The sequence below is a fragment of the Myxocyprinus asiaticus genome, chromosome 25 (genome assembly GCF_019703515.2).
Source record: "Myxocyprinus asiaticus isolate MX2 ecotype Aquarium Trade chromosome 25, UBuf_Myxa_2, whole genome shotgun sequence".
In the NCBI taxonomy this organism is placed as follows: domain Eukaryota; kingdom Metazoa; phylum Chordata; class Actinopteri; order Cypriniformes; family Catostomidae; genus Myxocyprinus; species Myxocyprinus asiaticus.
The window spans coordinates 20605519-20625995 of NC_059368.1; the positions used below are offsets into that span (position 1 = coordinate 20605519).

The 20477-nt window shown below is 39.3% G+C and overlaps 1 protein-coding gene across 1 annotated transcript in view; it reads right to left on the reverse strand.

Annotated features, from left to right (window-relative positions):
• Positions 1-48: 48 nt before the first annotated feature.
• Positions 49-20477, reverse strand: part of LOC127416483 (chromogranin-A-like) — a 30328-nt gene continuing 9899 nt past the window's right edge. Inside the window, exons 5-8 of the mRNA XM_051655876.1 lie at positions 11098-11178; positions 8286-8603; positions 2982-3313; positions 49-638 (exon numbers count right to left, since the gene is read on the reverse strand). Of these exons, the coding sequence (XP_051511836.1) occupies positions 555-638; positions 2982-3313; positions 8286-8603; positions 11098-11178 (815 nt within the window). The 3' untranslated portion in view covers positions 49-554. The remainder of the gene's footprint in view (positions 639-2981; positions 3314-8285; positions 8604-11097; positions 11179-20477) is intronic.

The following is a 20477-nucleotide window of genomic DNA, read 5'->3' on the forward strand; positions in this document are numbered from 1 at the left end:
CATGTTTTCTGGCTCAATAATTGCATGAAATCAATTACTTAGACACTCTTCTCTTTTATATTTATTTATTGTCTTAAATGAATCCCAAAAAAGCATTTAATTACAGTCATCACCATATCTAATAAAAACATTATTGCCAATGGATCATAAGAATCCATAATACCAGGTAAAATCTTTCAGACAATGTACCCTTATATTAAAAATTCCATCCTAACATGATATCCTGGGTCGTTTTTACTAACTAATTATTAATTTTACATAATACAGTGTATACTCAATGCTCAGATTTCTTCAGGAGACAAGCACAATAAAGCAAAGCTGAGGAGCTTGGAGAGTACCTAACACAGGATATTAATGTTTGACACCAAAGGAGTCACTGTGTGGATTCATAATTACAAGTGTAGAGAATGAGCAGTGAAACTGTGGTGCTGACATGAGAACTTGCACTGCTGTGGACTGAGCAAGGAGGTTAGAGCCTCATTTCAAGTTAACGCGCCTTTCTACTGAAGGTCAGATGAAGGGCAGATCCAACAGAGGCGGAGGGCTGGAGCAGCTCAGCCTCGTCTCAGTTCATGAAGTTTCTGAGCCACGTTCTCTAGTTCAGACTCGATGGCAGCCAGACTCTCAATCTCAACATCCTGCAGAGAGAGAAAATCAGTGCCTGCATTATTTTTTAAATGTTTTATGAATATTTATATTCTCTTTTGTAGGGATGTCTCGATACCATTTTTTTTTTTTTTTTTTGAGAACGAGTACGAGTACGAGTAACCGATACTTCATTTTTGGTAATCATTGATACCGAGTCCGATACCTGTTTTTTTTTTTCTTAACTCCATATCAACAGTTTATTTCAGTTTAATCATCAAAATGGTGTTTAAATAAATGAATTCATTAAAACTTTAATCAAATGAAAATATAACAATTAATTTTCAACATATTATTGTATTATTCTTTATCAAATGAAGTGCTTATAGGCAGAACCTCACAGCACAATTCAATATACATCACTGGAGTTATATTTTGTCAAATAAAGTGCTGCATAAAAGAGCATCACAGATGTTAGATACTGCTTAAGTATAATACAATTACTACTGATCTATTAGTAGTAGTAGTAGTAGTACTGTTACAGTGAATATTACATAACTTTACAGTGGTGATATATTTCTGTCACTCTTTTTTCCTATAAACTTTCCTTTAATTTTGAAGTGTTTCTGTGTTTCTGACATTTGACGGCAGATTCCCACTCTGGAAAAGCCTGTCGCTAATTGACAAAGTGATTATTAAATCACAAAATTAATTTGATAAATATGTACTCTGTATGTGCCTCGTGCTACAACGTGAATTTATACTCTCTGTTTACTGTCATCTGTACAAACAGAGCGTGCGACGCTCATGATGGTGTTTTCCCTGTATGAGCTTTGGAGGAGCTTTAAAAGGCATGAGCGTCAACACAACAGTCTCCACACATTCACAAGCACTCACATTTGAATTTCATGCAAACTATACTTATCTCATTAAATCGCAGTTTATGAGGTTAAATAATCTCACTAGGACATAACGTGGTTTTAATTTGTGGGCTGAATGTTTACGTAATGACATTCGTACGTCAGATGGTATCGGTGCATTTTTACGAGTACCAGGACATGAGTGCGGTATCAGAATCGCTACCAGTATCGGGACATATTTTGTATTAGCTGAGGTCAAAGCATGTTAGGTGCATACTGTGAGGTCCAAAAATCTGAAACCACATTAAAATATGGCAGTAAATAGAAAGTCTTAGGGAATTTAAGAAATTTAGATTGGATTCAGCAGTAATTCTTGCTTCCATTGAAGCACACAAGATGCTCTTTAGAACATTCTCAAATAATGCGTCGAAAACATGGATCATCTGTAAATGTTTTGGTCATTAATGTATACAAAGGTGCAAGGATGGTGTTTGGTATATTTTAGGTACAGTAGTTTACATTTGTGTTTGCACATATTAGTAATATATGTAGATATTATGTTTATGCATTAGCATTTTCAATAGCTAATGATAGTTATTATTATAGCGTTAGTATAACTGATGAAGGTAAATGGTATATTTTATTTACTTTACATACAGTGTGGTTTAATAGTAAAAAAAAAAAAGGTCTTCATTAGAGAAGTTAATTCTCACCTATATCCTTTTTCTTTTTTATTGGGATAAATATAAGGCCAGGGTTATATATTTTTAAACAATATATTTTTAATGATAAATTATTCACATTTACTAGGTACACTGATCGTTGATCACTACAATTATCATCTTGCTCATAAATAAATGGCTAGTAGGAGCTGTAAATACTATAACTCTGATTGTTTATGGGTGTAAATATGCATGAATTATAACAATTACAGCCTTCATTACATTTAGAACCACAAATTATTACATTCTGGGTCTTTATTATATTTATTAAAAAATGTATTCTATTTAGGGCCGTTTTCACACTTAGAACCAAGTGTTATTACATTTAGGACCAATAGTTATTACATTTAGAACAGACACATTTTTATTACATTTTGGGCCTTTATTACAAGAGACAATTTTTTCTTACATTTAGGGACTTCATTACGTTAAGCACCAATATTTTTATTATATTTGGGGCATGTATTATATTTAGGACCATTAATTAAATTTGTGTCCTCGGCATCATCATGATTTGTCATTCCAGCTCGAATGCATGCTGTCATTAAAGCAAAAGGCGCACATACCAAATAGTAAGAAATTATGAAATTCATGTTAATTTTTCAATTCACTCAAACTTTTCACTCAAACTGTTATGCTGATAATACAATTTGTAATGAAAGAAAGTATATTTTAAATGAGAAATATGCTAAATAAAAGCATTTTCACAAGTGGTCTCAGACCTTTGGAATCCTTAGTACAAACTGGTAAGGGAAAACAAAATCAGGATGCACAGAGGGCATCAGGTGTCACTTTTCTTTTTTTTTTTTTTTACCTCTGTCTTCCTGCTGGCACTGCCCTCCTCATCCCTTTTGTCCTCTGGTTCAGTCTGTGCCATCAGCTGCAGCTCCTGCTCCTCTGGGCTCCTCCAAAACTCCCCCTCTTTCTCTACTTGTTCCTTAGTGTGGTGTGGTGCTTCCCAGTTGTTGTCCAACGCTGGGCTTATCTCCACCTTTTGGTGGGCCAGCTTGCTCATGTGACTCCAACGCTTCACTCCAAAATCTCTCTTCTCCTCCTCTGAAGTTGTTCCCTCCTTTTCAGCTCTCTTATCCATGATGGATTGCTTTACCTCAGGATTCACTTCAAGAGCATCTGCAAGCATTGCCCCTTTAGATAAAAAGGGGAACACGGTTATGATTGTGTTATCATATCTTCTCTCTCTCTTTATCTCTGTCTCCTCTCGCTTATTATTCAGACACTCTCACACACTTTCATCAGAAAGGCCTCATATACTATTGTGCAGCGTCAGCAAAGACGCCACTCTTCTAAATGAAATGCTCTCTCATGCTACCTTGGTCACTGCTCGATGCCTCTTGCCTGGAGATATCGGCCATCACTAAAGCTGTGCTCCAATTCACGAGGTCCCTACACAGTATTTAGTGCTCCCTACACACTAAGCAGGGGATATATGTAGAAGCTTACTTGAAGGAATTTGTTCATTTGGAAAGCCTTGCAATGTCATCAAACACATTGCTTGAGACTGTTGTGATGTTTACTATGAAAATAAATGTGATTTGGTTACAACTGTAACCAATGAGTGAGTGAGAAATGAGTGTCCATGAAGCTTTTACACTTTTGGAGAAAACAGGTGTGTTACAACTGTTTTTCCTACATCATTCACGGTGACATCACTGAAGTATATTCAACAGAAAGGTCATACTCTTCAAACAAATCCTTTGCCATACCCACATCCTTTGCACTTGAAAAAAAAATGTCAATCACACTGTCGAACTGAGTTGTAAAGTTTCCATCATGGTCTATTTTTATCTGTCATGTTTGTATACATTTGAGTTTTACTGCTACATTCAGGGGCATGTAGAATTATTTATAATGCCAAATATACAATAGTGGTGGACTCCCCAAACGTGGGTATGGTGAAACCAAGGACTTCTAGGGTGAAAGTTCAACCTGTCAAATCAATCCCTGTACTACAACAAGATTTTTAAACTTTGCCGGCTACATGCGGCTTTAAACCGCATTCACATGGACAAGACTTCACGGATCTTCTGATGCATGCAATGAGACAGATGAGAAGCAAGCATATCTGAAGCACAATTATACAGGTTCTCCACTAAAATAACTCAGAATTCTGCTCTAAATGTCATGATTGCTCTTTGAATAAATCCAAGTCTAATTAGCTGACAGTGCACCAATTTAACACACTTTCTTTTCAATCTTGTACTTTTTGTGCATTTTATTATCATGCAGTAACTGGAAGTACTGAAGTAATGATTAAATTGTGCAGTCATGAAATCAGACAGCCTCCCCTCAAAATTAAATCTGTCAAATATCCAACAGCATTTTAAATAATCAGTAAACGATGGAGAGTTTCCTGATCATCGATCATAAGCATTGGGACATGATGAAACTGTGCTAAACTGTTGCTGTTTATAAAGCTTAATAAAGTGTTATCTTTCGTTTACACAACCAGAAGGTCTTTTTTTTTCAGTAAAAGTTATGTTTCATATCACACAATTCTAGCACTGAAGGGGTAAAACACTTGCTGTTTATTGCTTTTTTTCTCTGTGAAAATGTCTGGCCTAAATCTTGGACATTTTACCTCAAACATCTTCGATATGTTAATTGCCATTATCTGTGTCAATTAAATCAATATTCGGTGTGACCACCTTTGCCTTTAAAACAGCCCCAATTCTCCTAGGTACACCTGGACACAGTTTTTTTTGATTGTTGGCAGATAGGATGTATCGAGCTTCTTGGAGAATTCACCACAGTTCTTCTATCTATTTAGGCTGTCTCAATTGCTTCTGTCTCTTCATGTAATCTCAGACTGACACAATGTTCAGTGGGGGGCTTTGTGGGGGACATGACATCTGTTGCAGGGCTCCCTGTTCTTCCATTCTAATCTTTTCTATTTGCAAAAGTAAAGTTTGGGAGTCTAACATTTATATTTCCTATTGACACTAAAGCTGAAGATATAAATAACCATCTTAAGACAAATATTTTTGTGAAACATCTTATGTGCCTAAGACTTTTGCACAGTACTGTATATATATATATATATATACAGGTGCATCTCAATAAATTAGAATGTCGTGGAAAAGTTCATTTATTTCAGTAATTCAACTCAAATTGTGAAACCTGTGTATTAAATAAATTCAATGCACACAGACTGAAGTAGTTTAAGTCATTGGTTCTTTTAATTGTGATGGTTTTGGCTCACATTTAACAAAAACCCACCAATTCACTATCTCAAAAAATTAGAATATGGTGACATGCCAATCAGCTAATCAACTCAAAACACCTGCAAAGGTTTCCTGAGCCTTCAAAATGGTCTCTCAGTTTGGTTCACTAGGCTACACAATCATGGGGAAGACTGCTGATCTGACAGTTTGTCCAGAAGACAATCATTGACACCCTTCACAAGGAGGGTAAGCCACAAACATTCATTGCCAAAGAAGCTGGCTGTTCACAGAGTGCTGTATCCAAGCACGTTAACAGAAAGTTGAGTGGAAGGAAAAAGTGTGGAAGAAAAAGATGCACAACCAACCGAGAGAACCGCAGCCTTATGAGGATTGTCAAGCAAAATTCAAGAATTTGGGTGAACTTCACAAGGAATGGATTGAGGCTGGGGTCAAGGCATCAAGAGCCACCACACACAGACGTGTCAAGGAATTTGGCTACAGTTGTCGTATTCCTCTTGTTAAGCCACTCCTGAACCACAGACAATGTCAGAGGTGTCTTACCTGGGCTAAGGAGAAGAAGAACTGGACTGTTGCCCAGTGGTCCAAAGTCCTCTTTTCAGATGAGAGCAAGTTTTGTATTTCATTTGGAAACCAAGGTCCTAGAGTCTGGAGGAAGGGTGAAGAAGCTCATTGCCCAAGTTGCTTGAAGTCCAGTGTTAAGTTTCCACAGTCTGTGATGATTTGGGGTGCAATGTCATCTGCTGGTGTTGGTCCATTGTGTTTTTTGAAAACCAAAGTCACTGCACCCGTTTACCAAGAACTTTTGGAGCACTTCATGCTTCCTTCTGCTGACCAGCTTTTTAAAGATGCTGATTTCATTTTCCAGCAGGATTTGGCACCTGCCCACACTGCCAAAAGCACCAAAAGTTGGTTAAATGACCATGGTGTTGGTGTGCTTGACTGGCCAGCAAACTCACCAGACCTGAACCCCATAGAGAATCTATGGGGTATTGTCAAGAGGAAAATGAGAAACGAGACCAAAAAATGCAGATGAGCTGAAGGCCACTGTCAAAGAAACCTGGGCTTCCATACCACCTCAGCAGTGCCACAAACTGATCACCTCCATGCCACGCCAAATTGAGGCAGTAATTAAAGCAAAAGGAGCCCCTACCAAGTATTGAGTACATATACAGTAAATGAACATACTTTCCAGAAGGCCAACAATTCACTAAAAATGTTTTTTTTATTGGTCTTATGATGTATTCTAATTTTTTGAGATAGTGAATTGGTGGGTTTTTGTTAAATGTGATCCAAAATCATCACAATTAAAAGAACCAAAGACTTAAACTACTTCAGTCTGTGTGCATTGAATTTATTTAATACACGAGTTTCACAATTTGAGTTGAATTACTGAAATAAATGAACTTTTCCACGACATTCTAATTTATTGAGATGCACCTGTATATATATATATATATATATATATATATATATATATATATATATATATATATATATATATATATATATATATTTTCATTTGAAAGAGACACTTTCATAATACACATAAGTAATACACAACATTAGTTTAAATACTACCATTTGTTCCACAAAAGTGTGCTCGCTGCCTTCTCTGTATCCTCAGCTGACCGTCATTCCGACAGACCACCTTTTCTCGATCATGCACAGGCAATTATTTTAATAAAAATAAAATATTTAAAGATGATCATACAGTGTTTTTTTTTTTTTTTTAATGAATGTTGTATCACTGAAAGGAGATGTGCGTTTTCTTCAGAATAAGTTCTGGAAATTCCATCGGCTTTCTCCGGCGACTCGAGCTGTTGCCCTTGCTCACCTCTGTCGCGTGTTTCAGTTCAGGCCACGGGTCGGGAGGCTGGTTCTGTTGACAGCATCACGATTACCAGCTCCTATCCTGGAAACATTTCACTGTGCATGCTCAGGTAGGGCTGCGTTCAATATTTCACAGCAACAGTGAATGAGCCACCATTAACTTCTGATATGTTTCGCATCTGTTTCTTGTGCGCGGGATTCACAGATCCAATAATATCACGTAAACTGCTCGTACCGTCATCCAATGACAGGCCGTCTTACATCCTCTTCGAGTGGCACATGGGAGAGGGGGTGTGTCTTATAACTGAGTCGAAAGTTCATTGGTTGCTCTCATGAGTCAACAGTCCAATGGCATTTTTTAAACTCGATTCTCAATTGGTTAAAGAAAAGGAAAAAGAAAAAGAAAAGGAAAAGCCATTGGAAAATGGATGAGGAAAAGCAATTGCCAAATACCGTTTTAAAATGCAATTTAAAAGGTGCTTTTAAAGTGCATTAAAAAGTGCATTTAAAAGACTAATTAGTGTACTAATTTATTTCTACATTTAATGACATTTAATATCAAATAAATCAGATATATTAATGCACAATTTTATTGATAAATATAATGACATTTTTAAACATGAATTAAATAAACACATTTAAATGTGTCTTTTTATTTGTCCATTTATAAATTTATTTATTTATTCAAGTTCTTATTTTCAAATTAATAGATTGATATGGTTACTGTTCATTTTTGTAAGGAATGGTTAGGTTTAGGGGTAGGGCTTGGTGTAGGGTGTCTGAGGGACTCTAAATAAACACAATAAAAACACTGCAGTGATGCCACTATACTGTATGTTAGTATTTAAACAGGGGTGTAATAGTATCTGCCACTATTTGCACTAGGTGGACAGAAGATGCTTTTTGTTGCTTTTTACACTTAGTATAAATAGCATCTGTTGCTATTTGCACTTAGTGTAAATAGCATCTACATATATTTTGCCTCTGCCATATTTTTACCACAGAATGCCGCAACTGACCAATCAGAGTGAAATATTTCTATGAGCAATGTAATAAGGCATGTTGCATGTCAGTTTCATAATTACCTTCTTTATGGTTATGAGTCTGATCATTTTCCTCTTCCTTTTCAGAGCTGGAGCGTTTTTTCTCCTGCTCCTGTTTCTCCTTGTCCCCTATTGTGGCCTCCTCCTGTGACTCTCTTTTCTGCTCCGAGTTCATGGAGTTGGGGATGTGATTGCTATCACTGTCATCTTCTTCATGCTCCTCCTCCTCAGCAGCAATCTTGTTCCTTTTTTTAAACTCCTGCTCCGTCGTCTCACTTCCTATGGAGCTCTCCTCTCTGGCTCCTCTTTTGTCAGTAGACTCTACTGGTTTCTCCATGGCAACAAGCATTGACTTATCGTCTGTGGGATGATAAAGGGTTATGTTCAGGGTAAGTGCTCATTTGTGTATCATTTCATCTGAACAGCTCTGAAGCTTATATAACATTTCACAAAACAGAAAAACACAGAAAACGGCCAGCTCTTCACCTTAAAATAAGTAAAAGAACTAATAAATTATATATAATCAATTAAAAGAATGAATGAATTAAGTTTTTCTTTTATTTTATTTTTTATAGGTCAAAGTCCATAAGGTTTGCAGCATCTACCAAGGATTTTGCTACACTGCCCTGTAATGGAAGTGCACAGCTGTGAAACAAGCCATTTAAATGTTTTTTTTTTTTTTGGATCAATCTTTCTGACCTCAGCAGTGCAGTTTTTAAAAAAAGCACATACAGATGCTGTATTTTAAACATGTTAACCTCAGGAAAAAAGCTACTCTGTGACAGCTGACTGCTCACCTCACTGCACAAAGAGACCTCAGGATTTGTTATATAGACTAACATTGACACTGCCTCATACAGTATGCACTGAGTTGGATGCATCGAATAGGATAAAGGTGTATTTGCACTGCATGCAGATCAAAGACATTGGATGTCATAATTCTCAAGGTCAGCATATTTAAATGAGGATTAACACAAGAAAGTATACTGACAACCCACTCACAAATTAAGGGATATAATTTGAACAATACAATCAGTGTTTTACTTCTAACACTGAAAAAGAATACATAAGGGTATGTAGCTTTACAGCTCCCATAAACTGTGCCCACAGACTAGAGGTTTGACATATCCAAATATCTCAAATCATCAAGAGCTTCTGTATCCAGTCCAGTGTTAAACCACTTAATTGTGTGCATAAGAAATGTAAATGTGTACTCAGTATTTTTTATGTAAGACCGTCCGATATAGCAGTCGTCTTAGATTTATACTGACACCTAGTGATGTGGATGCAGCATCATCCAAAAGCAATAGTTTTTCCTTACTAAAGCCATTGTAAAAAAATTACATGATTAATTTAATTTATCTGAGTGAAAGTGTCCAATAATAGGAGGGTTACCAACAGGGACTAAAAACAAAATGCTTTTCATTTCGGTTCTTTCGGAGTAGAAAACGTATTTTTTCATTCTGGTTCCGACGCTCCGCTGCCTCCTTTCCAATTGGTAACTGGTTAGAACGGAATAAAAAACTGTTAATAACGTTCTTTTTTTAAATGACAGTACTCTACGCTAAGGGTGGGTGATATAACATTTGCAGTGCTACCAAAATTAGGAGGTCAGAACCTGGCAGCATCAAATTAATTAATGCAACATATCTAACAATAATTCAGTGAAGACTTGGAAACAACTGAGAAATGTACATTTTACCTCAATATTTTTCCTAGTATCTGGATTAACCGTGCATGTATACATAGGCTACATCCACAATGTGCATTAAGGCAAAGAAATGTGTGATGCAGCAGTTTCCTTCAGAATCAAAGCACATGCTTATCAGGATCAACTAAAAAGAGAGAAGCCTCATTTTTTGGGCAACAGAAAGAGGTGTAGTTCCATTTAGACTTTGGTTTCATGAAAAAAATTATCAGAACGAAATTAACAGTTATTAACCAGTTACAAACATTTAAAAAGAAAGTTTTCACTCTGGAACAATTGAAATTCCATTTTCGGTTAGGTTCTGCAAAACATTTAATTAATTTTCAGTTTTCATATTCATTTCTTGGATTGTTTTTAGTCCCTGGTTACCAAGATAAAGCAAGAAAATAAAATTTGTCTGGTCATGTCATTTCAACATGGTGGCCCCCATGAGTTAACACACTCCATGTAAATAAATCAGCTTTTATCTGGTTCAGCACCGTAACTACAGGCAGAAGGTGAGGGGGGTGGGGGGCACTGGTGCCTAGCACTTCACCCTGTAAGATCCAAGTTACGCCACTAATCAGGCTGCTGATACTGATACGACTGGATTCTTTCTCATGTGAGTGTTTATGATTTTGCACATTTTTTTAAAAGTACTATCCATTTTCTAGGGGTACTGTAAATGAGAAAGTGCACCATTAATTAAACTCAGGACCCTACTGGAGTACATTTGCACTTGCAAGAAATATGTCTGCCAGAAGAGACAGATGTGCCCTATGGCCTGATTCTGTCAGAATGTTGCTGTGCAGCATCTAAATGCAGAACTATAGTGCAGAACACAGTGATTCACATTAACATGTGCTTTTTGAGCAGAGGTTGACAGTCTTTTGAAGAACAAAAACAATGCAAAAGTGGCAATCGATGTGTCTGGTTTTCTTTCATAGATTTTATTCTCAGCTTGTTGATCTCTTACCTTTTCTCTCTAATATACAAAAAGGGCCATACAAGTGTTCAAATAAAAAGAGCATAGACAATCAGAAATAATAAACCAATGTAAATATAAATAGTAAAATCCCAGTGACACATGTAATGCTCAAAAACAGGTAACAGACTAAGCACAGGATCACATAAAATAGGAATTAAGAAATGGTGGATTTATCTCACCTGCACTTTTCATGTCTTTAGGGAGGCTGTTCACATGATCAGGTATGTCGCCTGAGTGCTTCAGTGCTCTCTCATTGGCTCCTGTGAAGCAGTTAGATGGGGACATGGTCACAAGTAGACACAGTAGCTTCTTGGAAATAAAATGGAATCTATGGTTTCTCTTTCATAGTTCATCAGCAATGTTACACAAATCTCTGCTCTAAATTTCAAATGACCTACTGCTGCCAAAAAATCCATTAGCACCCAGCCGCCATTCTGCTGCCATTGGCTTTTCTCTATAGGAAATGTAGAGTTAGTTTATAAATTTCTGACTTTTCTGTCTTCAAAATATGTTCCAAATCATTAATTAAGGTCTTCTGGTGCAGATTTGTTTGGAATATTGTTATGTGAACCATGCAATCTGGACTCATAGATTGAACTTTCTCTATACACATTTTTGCAAACTGACTTGTACGTGCCGCTTTCTACGTTTCGCTGCAGTTTCCTGGTGAAATAAACACTAGAGGCGCTACAACAACTGTGTGGTTTAATCATTGTCACACAAATCACGAGTACAATTGCTGATTTTAATCTTATAAAACTTATTTTTCACTCTATTACTGTCACAGTCTGTCTCCCTCATGTTCTTCAGGGACTCTTATTTCATTGTTTTGTTAGTTTGTGATGCATAGCTTTATAGTTTGTTCCACTCCAGTGTTTGTTCCACTCCAGCGATTGCTATTGTAGAATTCCATTGTTTGTTCCACCCCAGCATTTGTTCCACTCCAGTGATTACTATTGTTGAGCTTTATTGTTTGTTCCACTCCAGTGTTTGTTCCACGTTTATTATTAAAAGACTTAAAGTATCTACTCCTGCGTCTTCCTCTTCCACTCCAAGAACCCAGCGTTACAGAAGGACTGACCTGACAAAGAATATTTATCCACTTACCTGTTCCTCCTAACGTCCTCCTCTACTCCAGTGATCCCACTCTCATAGAAAGCCAGACCTCGACGAGCACATCATTGAGCATGGACCTAACAGGGGTTTTCATGGAACTGTTCAGGCAGGATCTTCCCCTCTTGGAATATTCCACCAAGTTCTTCCAACTCGCTGCAACAACCACTATATTGAATATGTACCTCAAGTCCATTTACGGTATGGATTTAAACTATCACCAAACAACAGCGCTTCCGGAGGCAGAGAATCTCTCTCTTGCGGATTATATCCTTGCCACACTGAACATCCATCACCCCTCGCTATTTTTCATTATCATGGTTACTCCTCTCCCAGCTTTCTCCCCCCCTCACATTGTGGGTTTTGGGGGGAACCCCGTGTCACCTCCTTGCTCCTCGCCTTCCATGGCTCCTTGCTCCACGCCTTCCACGCCTCATTGCTCCACGCCTCCCAGGGTCAACGAGCCAGAGCCAGAGTCTGTAGCCTCGACTGTCCCAGAGCCTGTAGCCCCATCTGTCCCAGAGCCTGCTTTCACGGAGCTTAATGAATTTGATTCCATTCCCATCCATATGCCCACCCAGTATACTCCTCCGCTGGCTCTGCCCAACATCATGGACACACTAGTTCCATACAGTACCCTGGTCCTTCCTCCTCCACTGGCTCCACTCAGGACACTTCCTCCTCCTCCTCCTCCTCCTCCTCCTGGTCAGCCGGCTCCTCCCACGTCACCAGCTTGACCTTCGCTCCCTGCAAAACCATGGTCAAGGGGAACCTCAAACCCTCCGACTCCGCCTAGACCCTCCGAGCCCTGGACTCCGCCATGGCCCTACATTCCCTCTGTCCCACCTCAGCTCTATGTCCCTTTGGCTCCACCGTGGTCCTTCAGCCAGTCGGCTTCTCTGGGGTCCCTCATCCCTCCAGCTCCGCCTTGGTCAGTTGGTCACCTGGCTCTGCCTCGGCTCTCCGATCCTCCAGCTACGCTTCATCACTCCGAGCCTCCAGCTTCACCAGGGACCTCCTTCCCTACGGCTCCACCTCAGTCCTCAGTCCCACCGCCCCCCAGGCCTCCTGATCGTCCTCCTTGGATCCTTCAGGTAAGGGGTAATGTCACAGTCTGTCTCCCTCATGTTCTTCAAGGACTCTTATTTTGAAGTTTTCCCCTGGACTACATCTCCCATATTTCACTTCCCTCATCACTTCCATCTGCTCCTCACCATCCTCACCTGTATTCCATTCCCTCATTTAGTTCCTGTATAAATAGCCTCTAGTTTTGTTCATCCATTGTCAGTCCTTGAAGTGTTACATTGTTGTTAGTTTGTGAAGTATAGCTTTATAGTTTGTTCTACTCCAGTGTTTGTTCCACTCCAGCGATTACTATTGTTGAGCTTTATTGTTTGTTCTACTCCAGCGTTTGTTCCACTCCAGCGTTTATTATTAAAAGACTTAAAGTATCTACTCCTGCGTCTCTTCCTCTTCCACTCCAAGAACCCAGTGTTACAATTACTCACCCCACGCTATGTTATGATATGAAAACACTTTTACTTTATCGCATGATTTGAAAAACAAAACATTTTAACACTTGTATTACAGACCTAGTTACATATACACACTTATGCCTATGTCATTAGCTTTCTTGGTAGCTCAACTGATAGAGTGATGGACTTTGGGCTCGACTGCCAAAGATGCTCGAAAGTGAAAGTGGCATAGAAGTAACACAAAATGACATGGTTGTGTCCATTAATGTGTGGTTTTTTTTTTTGTTTGTTTGTTTTTTTTTTTGTTTGTTTGTTTTGTTTGCATTTTAAAACACTATTGGTTAGGGTTAGATGTTGGTTAAGGTAAGGATGTCTGTTTTGTAAAACTCTCGTTTATCTTTTTGGACACTATTAGTTAGGTTTAGGATAAACTTTTAGGTTAGGGAGGTACATTTTATTTATTAAAACCTCCATCTAAAATTCACCTTAAAAACCTTGTCTGATTACAACCTCATTTTGCTCAGTTTTGGCACCCCCACTGGACATTTCACTTTAAATCTGCAGCCAGGGGGAGTCACGTGATGCTATGTGAGGGTTGATCGCTTAGAGGCAAGCTCCGCTTAAACTTTGCTACAATTATCCTTTTAAGCTATTTTAACCAGTGAGTACTGTAATAGTTTTGTTTGTTAAACTGTGCTGAGAGGGCAGGATGTCGAAAATTTGAAATTGTCAGCCTGTGGGGAAATTAAAAAGCACTTACATTCTCATACGTCGGACACCTCGCAGGATCAAGATGGCAGAGGTCCAGATGATTGTGACAGTGAGCTTTGTGACATAGGTAGAGATATCTCAAACAACGAAACAGCAGCACTAACGAAAATCTCGAATGACATTGTGGGCCTCGCAGAAATACGTTGAACGATTACATCTATGGAGGCGGGTCAAGTTTCTGAAGGTGGCTGAAAGAGAGCTACAGTCTAACCTGCCTGCTTCCAAGGCTGATGTGGAACGGGTGTGGGAAAAACTAGAGGACATGGAAAATCAGAACGGACGTAATCATGTTAGTTTTGTTGGAATCCCAGAGGGAAAGGAAAGTCAAGATATGGTGCGAATTTTTGAGGGGCTTATTCGGAATTTGATCGATACAGCAGGCTGCCAGCTCGAGATGGAGCATGCACACAGAGCTCTCGGTCAGCTTTCCAAAGCGGGTGACAGACCCCGATCTATCCTGGTAAGATTCTTGCGGTCGGCTGACAGACTTTGTTCTGCGAGCGGCGAGGAATAAAGGCAAGTTGTGCTGGGAGGATCATTGTTTTTCCAGACTTTGCTAGAGCTACTCAAACTAAGCTGGACGGATACAAAGAGTGTAAAAAATTACTGCACCAACAGAAGGTAAGCTTTGCACTGCTCTATCCTGCTAAGCTGTGAAATGACACCAAGGATGGAAGATTTTTACATGCCCACGACAAGCTATTGCCTTCAGTAAATTAATGGTGTGAGTGGGTAATTTTGCCTGCACTCAATCAACAATACAGACTACACATCATGCATTTTACTGGTGAAGCCTGAGAGGGTTTGTTGTTCTGTTGTCTGCCACTGGCTCCTGCCTGACTCTCTTTTTTTTCTCCCTTTGTTGACTTGCTGTTGAGCTCATTCGTTCACTTTGTGGGTTTGATGTTATTTTTTGGTGAGGCCTATTTTATTTTTTATTTTATTGAACAAATTTATGTACAGTTTAATGACATGGTCATGCATGTCAATGTGTCAGACTGTAATATAGGTAAAATATTTCTCTCCACAAGGAATGTTAATGGACTGGGGCACCCTAAAAAAAAGAAGGAAGGTGATATCTTTTCATAAGAGTAAAACATTTTATAGAAATGAATGCACTTCAAGAAATCCACCTTTCTCCACAGGAAGCTGAAAAACGTGGCAGGGCATGGAGCGGGCATGTGTTTTGTAGTGCTGGTTCGAGTAAGAGCAGGAGAGTCATCACATTGATAAGTAAGCATTTCAAATTTAAATGTCTCAAACAGATCAAAGATAATTTAGGAAGAGTCATTATTGTTTTTGGATGAAATACAGGGTCAAATTCTAATTTTGGCTAATATTTATGCACCCAACGCTGAAGATCAGAACTTTTTTTTATAGATCTTGAGGTAAAATTACAAGCAGCTGGGATCCTTCATGATATGGATTTGGGAGGAGACTTCAATCTTTTAATGAATCCGGTCCTTGATCATAGTGATGCAAAGGTATGTAGACCCTTTAGAGCAACGTTGACACTACAGAGGATGTGTAAAAATCTTGTCTTACAGACATTTGGAGACTTTTTTTCATCCGTTCATAAGATTTACTCTAGAATAGATTTTTCTTTTATAAGTCAATTATTCCATCTGCCACTGACTGCTCAAATGGGAATATTTTCGTTTCAGATCATGCTTTGGTGTGTTTAGAGATGTTGCCACATATAGATAAAAGAAAATCATATAGATGGTGCTTTAATACATCTCTTCTACAAGACCCAGCATTTCATCAAATGTTAAAGACGGAAGTCGGGGGCCTGGGTATCTCAGCGAGTAAAGACGCTGACAACCACCCCTGGAATTCGTGAGTTCGAATCCCAGGGCATGCTGAGTGACTCCAGCTAGGTCTCCTTAGCAACCAAATTGGCCTGGTTGCTAGGGAGAGTAGAGTCACATGGAGTAACCTCCTCGTGGTCGCTATAATGTGGTTCTCACACAGTGGGACGTGTGGTGAGTTGTGTGTGGATGCCGCGTTGGATGGCGTGAAGCCTCCACACATGCTATGTCTCCGCGGTAATGCGCTCAACAAGCCACGTGATAAAATGCATGGGTTGACGGTCTCAGACGGGGAGGCAACTGAGATTCGTCTTCCACCGCCCGGATTGAGGCGAGTCACTACGCAACAATTGTATTGGGAATTGGGCATTCCAAATTGGGGAGAAAAAAGAAGACAGAAGTGAGTGTTAATGTAGAAACCAACTGGTCCTCAGTGTCCTCTGTGGGCATGATATGGGAGGCATTTAAGGTAGTTCTTAGGGGGCGGATCATACAATATGACTCATTCATTAAAAAGATCAAAGCACAGGAATTCATAGAATTGGAAGAGTATTAAATGTGCTGAAACAGAGCTGAAGCGCCGAATGTCATCCAATGGTCTTAGAGAGTTGACTCAGCTAAAGTATAGGTACAACATTATTTTGTCACAGAAGGTTGAGTTTTGGTTATTCAGGGCAAGACAGGTATACTTAGAGTCAGTGGACAAAACAGGGAAACATCTTGCCAGATACATAAAACAGAGAGTTTTTTTTCCACCACTCTTTCATGTAAAGTCTTCTGGAGGCAATATATTTACCTCTGCCACAGATATTATTAAAGCCTTTAAACAATTATATTTCGATCTTTATAGCTCCACGTCTATGTCTACCGATAGGAATATTTGCAACTTCGAAGAGCCATTAGAACTTCCTAAATTGACAAGGGATCAAAAAGACTTTCTTGACTCAGGTATTACTTTGGAGGAGCTTGTTGAGGTAATTAAAGCCTTGCTAACCGGTAAGGCACCGGGGCCAGATGGTTTTGCTGCAGATTTTTTTTTAGATCTTATGTCACAGAGCTGGTTCCGTTTATGTTAGAAGTTTACACAGAGTCATTAAAGAAAGGTGAACTGATCAGTCTCATTCTTAAAAAAGATAAAGACCCAAATGAATGTAAGCGTTATCATCCAATTTCCTTGATCCAGCTGGATGTAAAAATATTGCCTAAAATTCTGGCTAATCGATTAAGCAGAATAATTACATCTATTATACATATAGGTCAAGTGGGGTTTATTCGTGGTCGTAGTTCTTCTGATAATATTAGGCGTTTTATAAATATTATGTGGTCAGTAGTGAATGATCAGACCCTGATCGCAGCCATATAACTTGATGCCCAGAAGGTATTTTATAGATCAAATCTTTTAAAGATTTCGGAAATTTACAGGTTTGGGAACACTTTTTTTTTTTTTTGAGTGGATTAAGTTACTTTATAAAGAACCGTTAGCGACAGTGCAAACTAATGGATACATTTCAGATTTTATTTCTCTTGGTAGGGGAACCTGGCAAGGCTGTCCTCTCCCATTTATTGTTCTGTCTTGCCCTGGAAACTGCCAAGAGAAGTAAAAATGCATCCCATTATTTCACACCTAAATTCAGTATGGACAAAGGTTTCCCGTATGTTCAATTTTGATACTTACCTAAATGTTTCCTCAAGCATATGGCTGAACCCCAAATTGTGTATTAACAAGTCCCCCTTTTGCTGGAACAAAAGGATGGAGAGACGTGTTGCTACATTTGGTGACATTTATGAAAATGGAGCTTTGAGATCATTTGAAAATATAACAGCAATTTGGGATTTCTAGGTCTCAATTTTCAATTATTTACAGTTACGCCATCTACTTTGTACTATTTTTGGTGGTAGTACACAGCCCCCTAAAGCTGCAGACACCCTCTGTATGGTGCTCATGGCTTTATTATTGTGTATTATTCCTCATTGATTCAGAGTCTTGGTGACAGGGCATTAACAGCTCTAAATGGTTAAGGGAAAGAGATTTGAACTTGGTATTGGAGGATGGGTAGTGGGAAAGAATTTTTAAAAATGGTTAAAACTATGTCTAGGGATGCAAGGGTATGCCTTATTCAGTTTAAGATTTTGCATCATTTCTACTGGACTCCCTCTAGATTGTTTAGGCTTGGTTTAAAGGACAGACCTACCTGCTGGCAATGTCAGTTGGAGGATTGAAACATAGCCCATGCTCTGTGGTTTTGCACTATGATTCAAGAGTCCATAATTTTATCTGTGAGGTTTTAGATACTTAAATTTCATTCTGCCCCAGACTATATAAATTCAGCAAAAAAGAAACGTCCTCTCACTTTCAACTGCTTTTATTTTCAGCAAACTTAACATGTGTAAATATTTGTATGAACATAAAGATTCAACAACTAAGACATAAACTGAACAAGTTTCACAGACATGTGACTAACAGAAATGGAATAATGTGTCCCTGAACAAAGGAGGGGTCAAAATCAAAAGTAACAGTCAGTATCTGTTGTGGCCACCAGCTGTATTAAGTACTGCAGTGCATCTCCTCCTCATGGACTGCACCAGATTTGCCAGTTCTTGCTGTGAGATGCTACCCCATACTTCCACCAAAGCATTTGCAAGTTCCCGGACATTTCTGGGGGGAATGGCCCTAGTCCTCACCCTCCGAACCAACAGGTCCCAGACGTGCTCAATGGGACTGAGATCCGGGCTCTTCACTGGCCATGGCAGAACACTGACATTCCTGTCTTGCAGGAAATCATGCACAGAACGAGCAGTATGGCTGGTGGCATTGTAATGCTGGAGGGCATGTCAGGATGAGCCTGCAGGAAGGGTACCACATGAGGGAGGAGGATGTCTTCCCTGTAACGCACAGCATTGTGATTGCCTGCAATGACAACAAGCTCAGCCTGATGATGCTGTGACACTGCCCAGACCATGACAGACCCTCCACCTCCAAATCGATTCCACTCCAGAGTACAGGCCTCGGTGTAATGCTCATTCCTTCGATGATAAACGCGAGTCCGACCATCACCCCTGGTGAAACAAAACCGCGACTTGTCAGTGAAGAGTCATTCCTGCCTGGTCCAGTGAAGGTGGGTTTGTGCCCATAGGCGACATTGCTGCCGGTGATGTCTGGTAAGGACCTGCCTTACAACAGGCCTACAAGCCCTCAGTCCAACCTCTCTCATTGCAGACAGTCTGAGCACTGATGGAGGGACTGTAGGTTCCTAGGCTAACTCGGGCAGTTGTTGTTGCCATCCTGTACCTGTCCCTCAGGTGTGATATTCGGATGTACCGATGCTCTGCAGGTGTTGTTACATGTGGTCTGCCACTGCAAAGATGATCATCTGTCCTTCCTGTCTCCCTGTAGCACTGTCTTAGGCATCTCACAGTACGGATGTGTCCTGGCCACATCTGCAGTCCTCATGCCTCCATGCAGCATGCCTAAGGCACGTTCACGCAGATGAGCAGGGACCCTGGGCATCTTTCTTTTGGTGTTTTTCAGAGTCAGTAGAAAGGTCTTTTTAGTGTCCTACGTTTTTATAACTGTGACTTTAATTGCCTACCGTCTGTAAGCTGTTAGTGTCTTAATGACTGTTCCACAGGTGCATGTTAATTAATTGTTTATGGTTCATTGAACAAGCATGGAAAACATTGTTTAAACCTTTTACAATAAAGATCTGTAATGTTATTTGGATTTATACAAAATTATCTTTAATTTTAGTGTCCTGAAAAAGGGACATTTCTTTTTTTGCTGAGTTTATATTGGGTTTTTGGGCGGTTATCAAAATAGGTGACAAACATACCAAAAGCTGGGTCCAAACTAGTGTAATGATTGGCAGACAGAAATTAGACGATGGAAGTCAGTTGGCACTCCCTCATTTCAAGAATGGTTCACTGAATAGGGCAGGGTGGCGGCATTTGAAAAGATGTCATATAAGCAGCTTGGCAAATTGGATGCATATGGTGAGAAATGGGACAGGTATTTGTCCTTTCTGGAAAGCTCTCAATGAGGACCATGTGGAGAGAGAAAAAATTGTGGTAGTAATTGTGGATTCTGTTCTTTGTGGAATTATTTTTTGCTCTTTGTTGATTTTTATGTTTTTGATTTTCTCAAATATTTTTGGTTTGTTTGTTTGTGTACATTGTGTAATTTAGGCTTTGACCACAGTGATGTTTGTTGAGAGACAGGGAGGGTTTGGGGAGGGGAAATAATGGGGGTTAAAGTTGATTCTGTATATACAGCTGTGCTCAAAAGTTTGCATACCCTGGCAGAAATTGTGACATTTTGGCATTGATTTAGAAAATATGACTGTGAAGAACAGCTTCACAACAGGCGGGAAGGACGCTCGACCACGCCCCCAC